The 16,607-nt window shown below is 39.2% G+C and overlaps 1 protein-coding gene across 9 annotated transcripts in view; it reads right to left on the reverse strand.

Annotated features, from left to right (window-relative positions):
• Nucleotides 1-399: 399 nt before the first annotated feature.
• Nucleotides 400-16,607, reverse strand: part of PCGF5 (polycomb group ring finger 5) — a 37,560-nt gene continuing 21,352 nt past the window's right edge. For 5 of the 9 annotated variants that reach the window (XM_083443762.1, XM_083443760.1, XM_083443759.1 and 2 more), the window contains exons 5-10: nucleotides 16,538-16,597; nucleotides 15,692-15,840; nucleotides 14,137-14,235; nucleotides 12,741-12,830; nucleotides 11,028-11,087; nucleotides 400-8,865 (exon numbers count right to left, since the gene is read on the reverse strand). In XM_083443762.1, the coding sequence (XP_083299888.1) occupies nucleotides 8,818-8,865; nucleotides 11,028-11,087; nucleotides 12,741-12,830; nucleotides 14,137-14,235; nucleotides 15,692-15,840; nucleotides 16,538-16,597 (506 nt within the window). In that variant the 3' untranslated portion in view covers nucleotides 400-8,817. Of the gene's footprint in view, nucleotides 8,866-11,027; nucleotides 11,167-12,740; nucleotides 12,831-14,136; nucleotides 14,236-15,691; nucleotides 15,841-16,537; nucleotides 16,598-16,607 lie in introns of all 9 variants that reach the window. The other 4 variants (XR_014512084.1, XR_014512085.1, XM_083443765.1 and 1 more) reach the window with 2 other exon arrangements.

The raw sequence follows: 16,607 nt of genomic DNA on the forward strand, positions 1-16,607 counted from the left end.
GGAAGGATATTTATGGCATTTTGTTGTGCTTTTCATTAAAAAAAATGTACCGGTAGTTTAATGTTTCTTGTAAGCTACAAGATTTGTATTTTGAAAGCTATGATATAAAAAATAATAATAATGAAACCACTCAGGCATCCAAAGATGCTTTGGATCCTAGCCTAATTCTAGGAGGAGGCATGAATATATGGTAAATGGGCAAATATTATTTGAATTGAAATTACATGGCATAATGCTGGTGGTGTGGATTTAGTGCCACAATGATCCAAGATCCCACTCAGTGGAACTTTATTTTGATTTTTTTTTTTCATGGTCAGTGTGAAGTCGTTATGGTTGCTAGTGTGATGTGAGTTGAAGCCAGAGAACACTTTCATTCAAAGCCTTTTACAAATGAGACAATTTTGCAGATGAACCAAAGAATTCTTTTTATAGCACAAAATAAATTAGATAGAAAACAAAAGTGCAACAAGATGCCTCTTACTGTAGGCTGCACAACAGATGTTACAACATGAATATATTTATTGCTTTCAGAAAGGAGCAATTCAGGGCTAACAAGCAAAGGAGTTATACAACTTGCCCAACTTGATATTTATTTATAGGATTTTAGCCAACTGGGCCAGAAGCATATTGCAGCATATGGACCGTACAAGATGTGGTTTCCATCAGCAGCTTACAATGGTGCTGTGAACATCGATATTAGCATTAAACGCTGCCTTTGAAGCATTATCTCCATTATTAAAATGAGTACGTAACATGTAATATAATTAATGACAGGGTTATAAATGGCTACTAATCTGATTGCCCATGGCAAGTATGAATCACCTCCGGGCATGCTAGAAAAGGAACATTCGCTAAATTTGAGGAGTTTTGGTTCATTCATTCTTCCTTAATTCATCCACTAACATAGGAAGTTGTGGATAAGTGGACTAGTGCAAGTTTGTGTGGGCTGGTACTATTTGTACATTCCCTGCCCCCCCCCCTCGGGCTGATTAATAACACATTTCTTCAGCCAAGTTTATATAATGTGCACATGCTGCTGTGTCTTTTACTGGTATTGCCTTCTGATACAAATCAAGACTTCAAAACGACAAGCAGCTGCCAAAAATATTGATCATAATAGAATGCAACATCTACACCTTGCCTAAGATAGAATTAATGTCAGCCACTGTTTCTCAGACAGGCATGTGTTTTGCAGGCTGCAATCCAGCTCAGGAAAAGTAACTGGAGGTCATAATGTCATAACATTAAAAGACATTAACAAATTCTCTGGCATAGTGGTTGAGAACTAAGAATTCTCAGGGAAAACAGACAAAACAATAAAGATTAACAACTGGAGTTAAAGCATTCAGGAGTGAAAGTGGAAACTTTGGGTCAGCCACATGTGTTCAGATATACTATACAGTAGTTCCATCAAAGAGATTATACGCAACGTCATGGAATTCTGCTATTCTAAAGGGATTCAGGTCAGGCAACATCTCAGAATTACAGTTATCAGAATCTGACCACAAGCCTGAGTTCCAGGGTTGTTGACGTCCACCTTCATTCTACAGCACACGTAATTTATTTCCCAGTGATTAGCCCAAAAAGATAGATTAAAAAAAAGCTAAATTCCAGCTACTGCACAGTTTCCAATGGCTAACTCTAGTCTTACAGCTTAAGCACCTTCCCCTTCTCAATTCTTTTCAGACAGCAACCCCCCTTGTATTAGTCATTCAAGAATTGCAGCTGAAACCTTTTCTGTGTTCTAACAGCAGTTTCCTAGGGAACAGCTTTTCAAAATATGCAGGTATACAACCCACCTGCACTGGAAATATATATATTTGGATCATTTCTTTGTCCCCGCCCCCACCCCAGTTCACTGAACTACTGACTGGATATGAGAATGGGTTTTATAACCTGGTTGCCAAGCAGCCAGCCTTTTATTGGGCCAAGAGGTAAAATGGTCTTCTGTTAAAATAATCAGGATTGGGGGCTAAATAGCCAGCTGACTTCAGAGCTTGCCAGCCTCCACTCATCATAACCAACCAGCTTCTCTCTCTACCATCTTGCCCTGAGTCCAAGATCTGTCCTAACTCACAAGGAGTTTTGTTTGTTTGTTTTGGTCTTGGCCTTACTTGCTCTTGCTCTGGGTGCATCCAGACTGTCAGGGATATGTGGGAAAGATTAAAATGCATACCAGTGAGCAATGGAAGCAGACTGAGGTGCTCTGTTCCCCTAGTATAGCAAGCCCACTTTTAAAACAAAATGGACTTTTTGTGGTTAGGAAAGAGACCAGGAAGTACATAGAAAAGTCTGAGATGAACTGATGACTAACAGGTAGATGACTAACAAGCAAAGTAGGACGAATGCAGACAAATGACTACAAATGTTCAGTGAAGACCAGATATAATCTAACTGCTACGGGATGAATGCTCAATAAGGAGATCATCCGGAGGGGCCCTCTGTCTCCTGGCTCACCACTTTTGATATACCCAGAGCTCACAATCCTATTATAAGCTGCAAACAGAAAGTAAGCAGCCAGTGATACATCAATCTGGAGCGTGACTGTCACAGTTAATCCAGAACTTTGTTATAACATGATGACAAAGGTAGGAATGCTGTAAGGCAGAAGGAAGCTAATATCGATAATGGAAACACAGCACCAATGCACATTCTGCTTTCAGGTAGATTTAATGAAAGATTCTGTGGCATACTCAGGACATACTTAGCTAAGCCCAGATATAAAACGTGCTTAGCCCAGTTGTAACTATTCAGCTATGTACAGAATGAACATGCCACAAATGCAAAGGAAATCCATTTGAGCACAAACCTAAAAATATTTAGGCGATCCCCTAAGAGGCAGCATTTCCCCCCCTCCAAAACAAAACATAGATATCAGATAACAGATAACAGAGTAAATATTTACAAGTGCATTTCCTTTACAAAAATACATTTATTCCTAAGTAGGATAGACTGTCATTAATAATGACCTGGATTTTTTTTTTCACTTCAATTTGAATGATTCATAAGCTAAACTTTACAACCACAAAAAGGTTTATTATGTTACCACTTTTGACACAGAAAAAGAAAAGGCTTAAAATAGTTCATACCTGAAAAGAAAATTAACAATGGGATATTATGCAATTAGTTCTCTACATACTTCAAGAGCCGTTAGAGTACCGATTCAACCACCAACTACATACAAATAAGTTTAGAAGAATAACAGCTAATCTCTCTCTTCTCTGGTCCCTACCACTTGTTGTGATTCTCAAGGCAGTTTATTTTAGACTTGGTGCTGCTCATTGATGCAAATCTGTTGCTGTGTCTACAGATCTTCAACAAAATGCCATCCCATATCCTTCCCTGCCCCCCCCCCCAATTTAATACAGACTTACTGTTTCTGCGGGGTTTTTCTTTACTTATCAGATTTTCTGCGAAAACAGTAAATCCAGATTAAAAGGGAAAATATCATGGGATGACATTTTGATAAGGATGTTGTGTGGACACTGCACAGAACTTGCATACATGAGCAGCACTATATCCACAGTAAACTGCCAGGTGGAAGCAGCTCACATCTTATGCAAGGACACTTACAGTCCATCCTATGCAGGCTGACCCAGAAGTCAGTCCTACAAAGTTCTGGGGGCGCTCACACCCAAGTAAGCGTGTACAGGAATACAGCCCTCAAGAAGTTACCTGGATTATTAATTTTTAATGCCACACAGTTTCTCTTTTCAATGGCTGACTGTAATGTGGTAGGCTAATCTATGCATTGTTATTTTCTAGTCTAGAAAGCAAATAAAATTTTGTGGACAAGTTTTTTTTTTTTTAAGTTAAAACTACTTTGAAAATATGTATCAAAATGGACTATGTTGTGTATAATGTATAACACAGTGTTGCCTTATTTGCTAACCCACAGGACAGACATGATTGAAGGCAATGTTCTTTGCTAAAACAAACAAAAATACTACAAATGGATGTTGATACCTTGTCACATACTCCAGGCCTATTCTTTCTGGCTAAGGATTATGTAACTAAACCTCAAAGCTATTTTTAAAAGTCTGAATGAAATTAGTTTGATCAGTATTTTGTGCTTTGCAGATTTACAAGATCGACAGGGCACAGAGTTTTTGGTTCATAGGCCAGGTATAGCAGAGCCACCAGCACTGAAGCAAAAGGCTTTGTACCTTTTCATAAGTGAGCATTTCTCAGGACCAATTTTAAAGCAACAGAGACCTCCAGGCACTCTCCAGCATCTAAGATCATCACTAAATGTGAACCCCTTGCCAATAAAACAAAACAAAACAAAACAAATGCAGTTCTAGGAGGTAAATTCCATTCATAGGGGAAATAAGCCCCCTGTGGTTTAGTGTCATCTTTTACAAAGATAACTAAGCATTCTGGGAATATTTCCTGGTCTCTCTCTCTCTTAAATTACTAATCCTGCTTGCTTATCACTCATTGACCTTGGGAAATACGTATAAAGCAGAAATGCCCTTCTCTTCTTATCACATACTGCTCTGCATAGAAGATGCTACAAGAAAAGCAGAGAGTCACTTAGCACATTCAGCCTAACACTTAACCTTGGCAAGAGTCAAGAACAGCCATGAAAATGTATACTTTTTATTTCAATTGTCCAGAAGCAGCACACATGTCTATCCTAAACTGTAGAAGAGGACCCTTCCCATGCAATCTTTAAAGCAGTTTTGTGTAAACAGCTTGAATAAGCATTTTAATCTGGGGAAACTGGGGATTTTGATTTAGGAAAACTCTGTGTGTTAACACTACATAGTTTATTCTAATTTAACAGTATTGCATTATATAGGCATTTGAGATTGGGATGCCAGCGAAGAAGAAAAAGAAAGTAAACCATTTGGCATGAAATCTTCAAAGAATACACATTACTAACTAGTTGAAATTTTGTTCAAGGGAAGAGAACCTTTATTTCTGTGCAAGAGATAAATCTAAACCAGTAGCATTGCTTCAATCCTGCAAATCAATCTACATATGTCTTATCCTATAGGGATCCCTCTATGCCCTAAGCTTGTATACTATTTACTGCTTACTTGCGGGCACAGCAGTGTTACAATTCTTTGGGCTGGGCATGCAGAACAGTAGTTTCAAATGCCCAGGGTGAGATTAAAAGCTTTCCATTTCTTCTGTGAAAGGAAAATGCCAGCCTGCACATGGGAAACAGCTTCAATGTCCATGGAGCAATTCTCTTTCACAGAACAGAGGAAGCTGGCCAGACTATTTACCCATCAAGCCCAGTATTGTCCACTCTTTTCTCTCAGCTGCTCTCCAGGAAGCAGTCTTTTCTATCCTAATTTTAACTGAAGATGTCATTTGAGGCCTTCTGCATGTAAATCATGTGCTTTATTGCTGAGGTATGAAACCTCCCAATAGAAAACATGCCTTGGAATGAGAATCCTCAGCTCATACTAGCATTATAGGAAGTGAGCAAACAGCAAAGCCATTGTCAGGTTTGATTTTATTTTTTTTACCCCCGGTCAGTTTGGCTATGGATATCTCTGTGTGCACTATCTTCATTTATGCAATGTTTCTCTGACACAGGAAGCCTGTGATCATGCTCTATTAATGTTTCATATTTAATTTGTTCTTGGTACACCGTTTATATATTTTTAGGAGTGATCAGATGAACAAATAGGTAGAATCGTCAGTGAGCTAAGAAGTTAGAAAGTTCTATAGAAGACGACTGCACTTGGTGGTCCTTCCTACAATTACCCAACCAACTCTGTAGAGGCACTATACAGCTGAACCAGAAATGCAATGGTATAAGCCACAAAGAGGTTACATGTGCAAGAAACATTTTAAGGCTCTTAGCGTTTCACAGCACACAAGTCTGTCTTGGATTTCCATGCTTTTTTTTCAAGTGGAAAATATTTGCTCCCATTAATCAAAGTTACGCTATTAAAAACAAAATGCAAAAAATAAAATAAAAAATAAGATGAACTACATGTTGGTTCCCAGCCCTAAACATCTGAAATGCTACTGAAATTGATGTAGAAATTGATGTAGACCCCAAATTCTAGTTTTTATATGGCCCTTTCTCTACGGAGAATAGCAAACTTTCTGCCAGTGTACAACGTAATTACACAAGGTTTATAATTGTTAGATTTCTGAGGATTTGGACAAAAGACATTTAAAGGAAGCATACTATTAAAATAAATAGATTACTTTGAGAATGTATTTTAAGTCAGTCGGAATGAAGTTTTGAAACATTACATTTACCTCCATGAATCAAAGGAAGGATTTAACAGCTCATTTTCCACAGGAAACCAAAAAATAGTTCAGAAATAAGTTGCACATACTCCATTTGTGAAAATAAGAAAGTCTTTTGTTTGTGGGAATGTTGGAATTTTTAACAATGCTCAAGTTGGCAGAGCACTGATGAAGAAAATAAATCAATATTTGTTGCTATTGGAGGTCCTTCAGATCTTAAATGGCAACAATTTAAGTAACTTAAGTAAAGCCACTATGCATACAACGGATCTAAACTAACAGATTTTTCAGGACATCTTTGGATGTTACCTAAAAAAGCTGAAGACTATGGTCTATCCATCTCTTTCCAAGCTTTTGGGTTACATATGGGGAACACTTTGGGGGAAAGTGGCAACTCCCATATCCTCTCCATGGCAAAGTATACACATTCTGGATCTGCAACCCAAAGGAAGATGCAGGAGCTACTGCTTCGGGTGTCATCCAGGACTATGCAAACAGATACACAAATAAACTCATTAACTTTCTCCTCCCCTTGCCCTTCCAGGTAATGTCCAAAATCATTCTAGTGAAACACAGTGCAAAGGGGGAATTTGCCACATCCTAAGATACTAACCTATACACAGAAGTAGGCTTATATAATGTAATTAGATCCACTGCTAGATGTTACCTGTGTGTGTAAAAAAAAATATCGGGCTAAGATCCAGATAATTAGTTCCAAGAGCTTAAAGAAGCTGTGGACTCTTCCTTCTCAAGCAGCTGCCTCACATACAGTGAAACAACTGCTTTGGAAACTGAAGTGAATTAGAAAATCAGTTTTTGATATGGCATGAGTGGTGGGCCAAGCTGTTGAAAGGGGGAGAACGTTAGGCAGGTGCAAGCTCTCTGCATCCAAAATAGGAGTGTATGGAAGTGGTACTCCATGCCCAGAGCATTTAACAGGTGATAGTTATTGACACTGTCATCAAGTATAAGTTAGAGGAAGCCAGCATGGGCTTTAGTCCAGCCACTCCTTTTTCCTCCCATCTGCTGCGTTGTGCCTGACACTCCTGATCATGTTGTGGGGCACAGAAATGACAGCCTACAGTTATTTCACCATCTACTTCCTACTTTTACACGCTAGGGCTGTGGTGTTTGTACTGCCATATTTTCCTGAAGTGAATTAATTACATCATAGCATCCGAAAGTGAACGTAGTTACTTGTAGTGTGCCGTTCACTCTACAAATAACTCTGTTTATTAAAACTTGTACAGATCATTCAGCTGTATTGTTTTGGCTTTTAACTGTGCAAAAGTAATGGAAGACAGGAAACAAAATAACAATATGTTACTAGCTTTGTAATGATATCCATAAACAAAGCACAACGTTTTTGAACAAGGAAGAATGCACATGCGATACCTAAGGCAGCCATTAGTATTTTTGTAACACTACCGCTTGTCAGGGGAAATTCCCCCTCCCTCGAACAGTCAGTGGGTTTTGGTCAGGTAGCTTTGTCAATCGTGTTAAATCTGCTTCTGTTTCAGGTGTTACAACCAGTTCTACTATAGCTTTTAGATTCCAGATAACCCGAAAATGTGGTTGAAATGCCATTAACATTTTACAACATGTCAATGTGTTATTGAATATACTAAAATAATACAGGTGTTTTTTAGGTGCAGTGGACCTAATCTAGCACACTTAAGACCACCAATTTCAAAACTACCTCTTTCTCACATTGTTGCCTTCAAGGAAATCTGGAAAGGGAAGCCTGCAACGGCAACAGTTTCAAAAAATACCTAACACTTTTTATATTACAGTTTATGACACTTCCTGTTTCTTCTTTTATTTAAAAAAATATTATGTAATAGATTTTCAAAAAGACAGAATAACCTTACCTGCTGCATGTTTACAGATTTGCTATTTCTGCAATTTAAAACTCTAGGTTAAGTTATATACACTGCTGAAAGGATATGAGACATTATACCATTTCAATTCAATACAAACTGTCGCATTTAACTTCTCTGACACAAAATCTAAAATTTCAAATTCTGCAAAGAGACTGCTGTATACTAACGAGTTAGCTACCTGGACCTATGGGGAACTGAATGAGAAAACGTTAGTGGCACAACAACCACATTTCTAAAACATGTATTATATACAAAAAAAATGTAAAGGCATATTTAACCTTTTTATACAGTACTTTCAAACAACATTTTTCAGTAAGATAGTTAATGTGGAAAAAAACAAACAGCAACACCACATGTGAAAGAGCCGATGGCCATCTCTGCCGATGTAATCAATGTTATGGACCAAGGAAGGTTTCTAACAGGCAAAGCAAGTATTCCAGAGATTCAGACTATACATTTAACTATTTGGCTATGACTCGCAAACTCTGATGTCACAAACATCTTATGAATGTTTCAGTAGGAGAATGGCACTTGGATTATGCTAACGGGGGGGAAGACAGTTGATCAGCTGAAGAAAAAGTCCGTATCTGCATGCTGGAATTCTGATCTTGTTTTCTCACCCCCCCAAATCCAGGCACGTCCATTCATTGTGCAATCTGTCGATGGGTAAATATAGTGCAGGTTTAATCTCAGTGGGATCTGGCCCTTTGGTCTAACCGAAGTCAATTCTGGGTCGATACTGGAGTACCATGGGGTAAGACTAGAACCACAATGAAAACAGAAACAATGACAGCATGTAGACATAAGCACATATGCAGTAGAATTATTTAAAACGTATCAAAATATTTTACTCATCAACTTATACGCATTAAAGAAGCAAAACAAAAAGGAGGGGCTCTGCAAATTAAAACAACAAGAGTTGGGCTAGCTCTTCCCATGTCGTGTCAGGCTGCCTTGGAGATGAGCTGAAGTATTTCTCCCCAAATCAGATAATACATTGCCTAATTTCTGGACCAATCTGAACCCATTATTTCCCTCTGTATAGCCTTTCAAAGCAGCCCCTATGCAAATGTCATCTCCAGTCTGTTTATTCAGGCCTGCTTTGAAGCAGTGAACCTGGCAAATCTGCTGCTGGGGGCCTTACTGGGCTTCATCACATGGTTCCAGAGAGCAGAAGGAAGCTAAATACACTGAGGGCCCTTGTGCCACTCACTATAGTTCAGCTTAACATATAAAGTAAAAGGTAAAGGGACCCCTGACCATTAGGTCCAGTCGTGACTGACTGTGGGGTTGCGGTGCTCATCTCGCTTTATTGGCTGAGGGAGCCAGCGTACAGCTTCCGGGTCATGTGGCCAGCATGACTAAGCCGCTTCTGGCAAACCAGAGCAGTGCACGGAAACCTTTGAAATCTTAGGCTGAAATCCCATGAAGTCCTAATCAGCTAAATAAACTATTAACATAAATTAAACTATCAAACACCATCTTGGGTGGTGAAAGGCAGGCCCGGCTCACCAGTAGGGCAGGGTGAAGCAGCCACCTTGGGTGGTAAAAGTCCCTGAGGCAGCGCCCCCAAGATTTCTGGTGAGATCTTGCGAGACTTCAGTGAAATCTCAACAGAAATCAGTGCTGGTGCCAACACCACTTCTCTTCCAGCAGCAGAGGGGGTGGGGCGGGCAGTGCAGTAGCAGCACTTCCCCTTTTGCCTCTGGCAGCAAAACGGGACGCGCCAGCCCTGTTTTCAGGCAATTCAGGGATCATCCCATTGCTGCATGAGAATGCAGCTTTAGTTACATGTAACATAACTTGAGCAAGCAGGGCTATAGGAGGGCAAATCACCTTGTGACATTTTGGCCTATCGTTTTGGCTTACTATTTTACAAAAAGCTAAGGAAATGGATTATTTTATCAGAAGTTTGATTATCATCTCACTACTGAACTCTCTCTCTCTCTCTATATATACAGGTGTTTGTTCTTTTCCCAGTTATCTTAATGAAACACGGCTATGAACCATTCACTCCCAGTCTCCACGTACCCTAACAATTAAAAGTCTTTAAATCATACACAAACAATTAAACAGCATCAGAGGGAGTCACCAAGGCTGCTGGTACTGGAAGCATCAACAACCACAGCAGACAGAGGGGCTAAACACTACCTTTTAACTCCCATCTATGTGGTAGCCAGTCAACATCAAGTGCCAGCAGTATAGGGAGAAGCCAGCCCTCAATGGTTATAACATATCTCTGAGGTTTTCTTAGGATACTTATGTTTATATATCTATGAGCAAAGTAATCCTAATTCTGGCCAGGGGTCAGAGGGGTAAACAGAATGTCAGAGCCACCTCAATGTTCTTTAACTTATAATGGCCAGGGCAGGAGGTAGGGGCAGTGTCATTCACTTCTTTCCCTTTTGTTGGGCTGCACCAGCTGCAGGTTGGCACAACAGACTGGGTCTCTCTTCAGGAGCTGGACTGGCTTAGGATCCAGCAGATCCATAGCTGCAGCAGGGGCTTCTGTGGTGGGGGAGCTCCCTGCAACCCCATAGGAAAAGGTGGATGGGTGGGAATGCCCAATGGATTCGAAGGTCCTATAGCAGTGCTAATCAGGACTTAGGACTATAGCCTTAGTGTCACTATTTTATACTATTTCTATCTTTGATATGTGCCTTGGGTATGCAAACAGAAAAGTAGGATATAAATTTCACAAACAAATTAATGAATAAATATTATTACATGCATTAAAAAAATTAAGCTGCATGACCTTCTGAAAGCACCTGAGGCTTATGACCTGCAAGGCTAATTTTGGTCTTGGGAGACTTTCTTATATGGAATTAAAAGGACACCCGCCACCCATTGGGCTTCATTAAGAATGGTTGTGTTAATGTCATCTTAATGACTATAATGTGTACAGTCGGGAGTGCCTCTTACCTGATAAAAAGAGCCATCCTGTGAGCAGACTTGCGAAGATGAGCAGTTCTGACACCGAAACTGCGAAGGAGACGAGTTTCTGATCAGATAAGAGGCATCCACAACTGGACATGGATTATCAGTCATCTCATTTATAATTCTGTTTCACATTTGAGAATTTAATTATTTTACAATTAAGACAGGTATTGCATTGCTATCAGAGATTAACAGCAAAACGTATAACTTGTACTGGACCAATTTTATTAGTAGGCATATTCATTTTATAATCAAAAGAACTAGAAAGGGAGCAAGGTGAAAATTACTAGGGACTGATCTGAAAACCCCATTGTACAAGGGGAATAAAAAGTGCTTCTGCATACACAAAAGTATCCTCCATTGTTCCCTCTCCCTGCCTCCTGGTCTACAGCTTCCCCACACTTTCAGAATTCCTACAGATAGTTGGGAGTGTTCTTGAAGGATCCTCAACTCTTTTCAGGATTTGTGCAGCAAAGGGTGCAGATGCAACGAGAGGGAATTAGGAACTTTCTCCTTGAATGAGTGAAAGTGCTTTCCACTTAACTTGGAGGGCTTAAGGCACAAACTGGAATAAAAAAAAGGCTACCTAAGGCTATAAGATATGCAAATAGTTTCTTAGTTATGACTAGAATTCACTTAGAATGGAAAATATATAATCCCCCCACCCATTATTTTATATTCAGTAGATGAATAGGGTTGTATACAACACTGTGTGAGTGCAATGGACCTTTCCCTTGCAGTGGACCTTTCCCTTCCTCTGCTCCCCCCAAAAAGCATCTCCATGGTGCAAGTTTTTCTAATCTGATAGTGTGCACCCCTCCCCTTCACTTATGCAGCTATTTACAGCTCCAGTGTTCTGTAGGGGCACTGCAAGGAAAAGGGAAAGATGTATTGTGCAAGCTCCCATCTGCTCATACTAAGCATTAAACTAGTATAAGCCATGTTTTAAAAGTGCTACTAGTCTAAAGGACGATTTCTATCTACATAAATGATTTCAAAACATAACCAGGGATTTAAAAAATTAAATTATCCTTCTGAAGTAATCACTTTTAGCAATGCAAGTCAATTCCTTTCCAAATCTGAAAGTCCTAAAATATTCTTGCATTTAATCATTTCTCAGCCTGTCTGAGTCATTGCTCAGAATAATATAATAGATGGTACTAATGGTACCCATGTCAAGTGCTCATCTTTTTGAAATGGTACTTTGTGAGGAAGCTGCTACTCCTGAGGCAGCTAACTACTAGATCTCTTTATGATAAATGTTCAAGCACCTTCCCAATTTCCCCAGATCCATTTCTCTTTTGTTTTTTGTAACCACTTGGCACCAAGAAGCTTTGTTTTCTGTACTTTTCACTGACAAATACATTCCTAGGCTGCAAGGCTCCCTTCTCCCTGGACCCCATGACTTAATTTTTATCTTAGTTCCCAGCAAGAAGTGGCTACTGCCAGCTGGTTTCTTTGTTTACACTCTGTGCCAAAGCAGCCAAGGTGGTGCTGGTTTGGAATAACCATCAGTTATCATGCCACTGTATCATAAAATTTGGGAAAACATGGACTATTGGAAGCCAGCAATGCATTTTAAAATAGTTATTAATAAGTCCTGTTGAGGCTTTTAAACATAAATTTAGAAACTTAAGGTAGCAAATAAGCTATATATACACAAAATAAATTATTAGAGTTATTTCTAATTTTATTTACATTTTCGCCTCGTAGTCTCCATCTTGTCATATAGATGAATTCCATAGTGTGATCTTTCCCCATGATCTCCCCATTGCATAGTACATCCAGCTTAGAAAGAAAAGGAAAAGGGAAGTACTGTAAATCACAAAATAACCTAAGAGTAAAAAACACAAACATACAAACGCCAATTTCCTTTAAATTCTTGCAATGTTTCCTAAAACTGATTAGTATATAAGAGGCAATGAAAGGGAGTATAAACGAGAACACTTTATCCTAGTGCAACATAATGATATTGATCATTGTTTAACTGAACAAAATACAAACGAAATGGCCCTGATCCAGAAAGATCTTTTTTTTACAAGTCCACGTGTATTTTCACTTTCACTCCAGACAGGAGACCCAGCATCTATACATGCCACCTACAATGAGACAAACTAGAAAAGCAGCTTGGATTGTGGCACATCAAATTGCAGTGTTTTTAAACCATGGTTTACTAGGGAGTCCATTTGATTCCATTATCAGATTAGTAAAGGGCTTTTAGCGAGCATAGGAAAGCTACACGATTGTGATTTTTTAAAAGGTAAGGTGAAGAATGTACAAATAAATTTGCATATGCTGCTTAAGAAGAAAAAGGGAGGGGCAGCCAATCTGATCATGAAGGAAGGTAAAGAATGATTTAGCATACAAGTATAGGAAACTGCCTTATACCAAGCTACAGTATTTGTCCATCTGGCCCACCATGGGCAGCTTAAATATGCAACAGTTCTCCAAAGTTTTAGGCCAAGGTCTCACGTGATCTTAGAAAAACAAACTGGAGATGGCAGAAACTGAACTTGGAACTTAATGAATGCAGCCATGTGCTGTATCCATAGTGCTATGTTCCCTCTTCAAATCACTATTTGTTGGCATTTATGGTTACTCCTGCCTTACTCCTACAGCTGCTTTCACCAGTTAGAGGTGAAGGCTGGATTATTAATGTCTCATTGTCTGAGTGAGACAAAACTTCCTGTTTAATTGTAATAACACCCATCTATATCTCAGAGTTAGGAACAAATACCATTTCAGATGAAGTAACACTTTCACTGAGGAAATGTTTATGCAGTTAGTAGCATTTTTCACTGGGGTCACATTAATGATGATTTCTCAGTGAATAATAATTCTCAGTAAAAGATAGGATTTACCCTCGATTATGACACTAAAACTGCAATCCCATGCACACTTACACTGGAGTACACTGAACTCTCAGTGTGACTGGCATCTTAGTAAATTTGGAAAGGGTTGGCTTATTGATATTGCAGTGCATGTTTGACATTAAAGCCAAACAATATTTGTACATCTGAAGCCTGACATGATATGTCCATTTAACTTAATCACAGGAAGGAGTGTAAAATCTTTGGCTTGTTGTCTATCATACCTCATAAGAACTTGGAAGCTTTAATTTTAAACTTAGAAACTTCTTGATAGTCCCTACAGTAACTCGCGTAGAACACCGGATGAATTTCTTCATCAGTCCCTAAAGGAAAGAAGACAAAAAACTGTAAATTTGAATACACATTTCAGTCTTCGTTGGGTTCCAAAATGAAACCCAATGAAAAACAGACAAACCTGCTTGATCATTCATAGGATGAGAAAGTACTACAGCTAAGTGATAGAACACATTTAGAATTTGGAAGCCTTAGGTTAGCTTCATTTGACAAACTTTCAGTTACAACACAAATGCTACTATACTTAGCATTTTTGTTATGGCAGTGTTGTTTTAGGGCAGCATGCCAGCTGTTATAAAGGTAGGCTCACAGGTGTAACAGAACTTTTATATATAGAACACTTTCCTTGTGAGATACAATTGGCACCCACTCTTTTAACCTTTCAACGGCAGCTGAAAACCTGGTTATTTGCCCAGGCTCTTAGTGGACTTCATTGTTAGTACTGATGTTTATTTTAGTTGGCTGGTTTTAACTACTCTATTTTTAGTACTTGTATAATGTGTCTCAATTTGTTTTAATTTGCAGTTAAATGGAATGGCATTTGCATTGAAGGGCAGGTAAGAAATGTTTTAAATAAAACACTGACATTTGAAGACCAAACAACACATCTGCCTATATTTTCGACTGCCGCTATATGGGAAAGTAGCAGGCTGATTTCAAGTGGAGAAGTGGCAATAGGCAAAAGGGTGCTGAAACTTCCCCTGCTGTTTTATGTATTCTAACAAGACTCAGTGACTGAAAATGAGCCCATGGGGGTGGGGGGCAACCTGGGCACAGGTGTTCCAAAGCAAAAGCAGGGGAAGGGTTCAGCCTTCCTATAGTTTTGAAAAAAAATATTATAGGTTTGTGGGTCAGTCTGGATGATACCCTGGGTCCCTCCAAGCCTATGCTCCTTTATCAAGGAAGCTTTAAATCTACTCGAAAAGGTTGCTGAACTGATCAGACCAGTTCTTTTGTCAAGGTCACTGTCCCTGGCAACTTAAAGAATCATCTCTGTTGCCATAGAGACAAATGGATGGGCTCCCCCCTCCCCACCTCACCTGGCTGGATGCCTTGCCATCCTAGGATGGAGAAGAATAGGCCAAGGAGGGCTGTGTATGTGATGCTGATGCTAGAAGCTGGAGACACAGAAGCATATTTGCTCTGTGCTGGACTCAGAGTGGTGACTTGGAGCTTCCCTGGCTTTGGGCGTCCCTTGGGGAAGCAAGATCTGTTTGGGTGTTAATTATAGGAAATAAATAACTATGTATGCTAAAGACAGCACAGTCTCTACTGACCTTCATCCCAAGCCAAGTGAACCCTGGGTAAATGCAGGCACCCTTGGCAGCTCTCACTACTCATGAAATAGAGGTTGCACACAACGATACAGTTGCAGGAAATTAGAACCTTCAACTGTCAACAAACCTATGCTGTTTACAGCATGAAGATAAAAAGGGTTCATACTGCTCAAGTTATTTAAGAAACAAAAATATTATCAAAACTCACTTTTACTACATTATCCCCGGACTGCCCATTGTTACGTAAACAATCCAGACAAATAGCAATCTGTGGGTCACTCCTGTGATAGTCTTTATCATCTTGATTTTCATCTCCATCTTCATCATCTTTGGGATCTTCAGATTTTGGATTTTCTTCTGCATAAATAAAATGAAATAAAACATACTATTTACACATATTCCACAACCTTCAAACAAACGGACTAAGAATGAAATCCACAGCATGCTTAGTAAGCAGTAAGTTGTACTGAAACCAGTGAGGCATAACTCAGTGCGGTGGTGCTGAGTGTTCCTTCTTTGTGTTGTGGCAGTTGCACATGCAGTCACAAATAGGTCTATTTTATCTATTCTGCTGTTCAATATCTTCACAAGACTGCTATGGGAAGTTTTTTGGGTTTGGGAGGGAGGTGCCATCAGTATGCTGATGACAATAACACCCAATTCTATTTCTCTTTTTTCAAATAGCAGATTACAGATTTTGACAAAAAACAAATCCTTTCCTTATGTATGCCCATGTGAAACATTTCAGATGCACAAGAATGCTCCTAGGAGGTATAACTGGATAAAAAACATTAGAAACAGCATAACATATATTCTCTATATGCACAACTATGTAGACAACCAACTCTAGAAGCTAAGCATTTTACCATATGATGTGTATAAATAAGCCATGTAACTAATAGCTGCAAGAGTTAACTCCAAGGGAAAAAGCAACAGCTGAACATACAGGTATAGTTTTGCGAGCACTGACTCTCATGCAGCTTTTGACGTCTGAAATTAAAATACAATGGATCTTATCAAAACGTTACTTTTAAAAAATCAAGGATGTAATTACCATCTCCATTTTCTTGAGGTTTGTTTTTCTTCCAGAATTCAGTCTCACGGTATAGTTCTTCTAGTTCACA

Source organism: Podarcis tiliguerta, assembly GCF_965153285.1.
Source record: "Podarcis tiliguerta genome assembly, chromosome: 5".
NCBI lineage: Eukaryota > Metazoa > Chordata > Lepidosauria > Squamata > Lacertidae > Podarcis > Podarcis tiliguerta.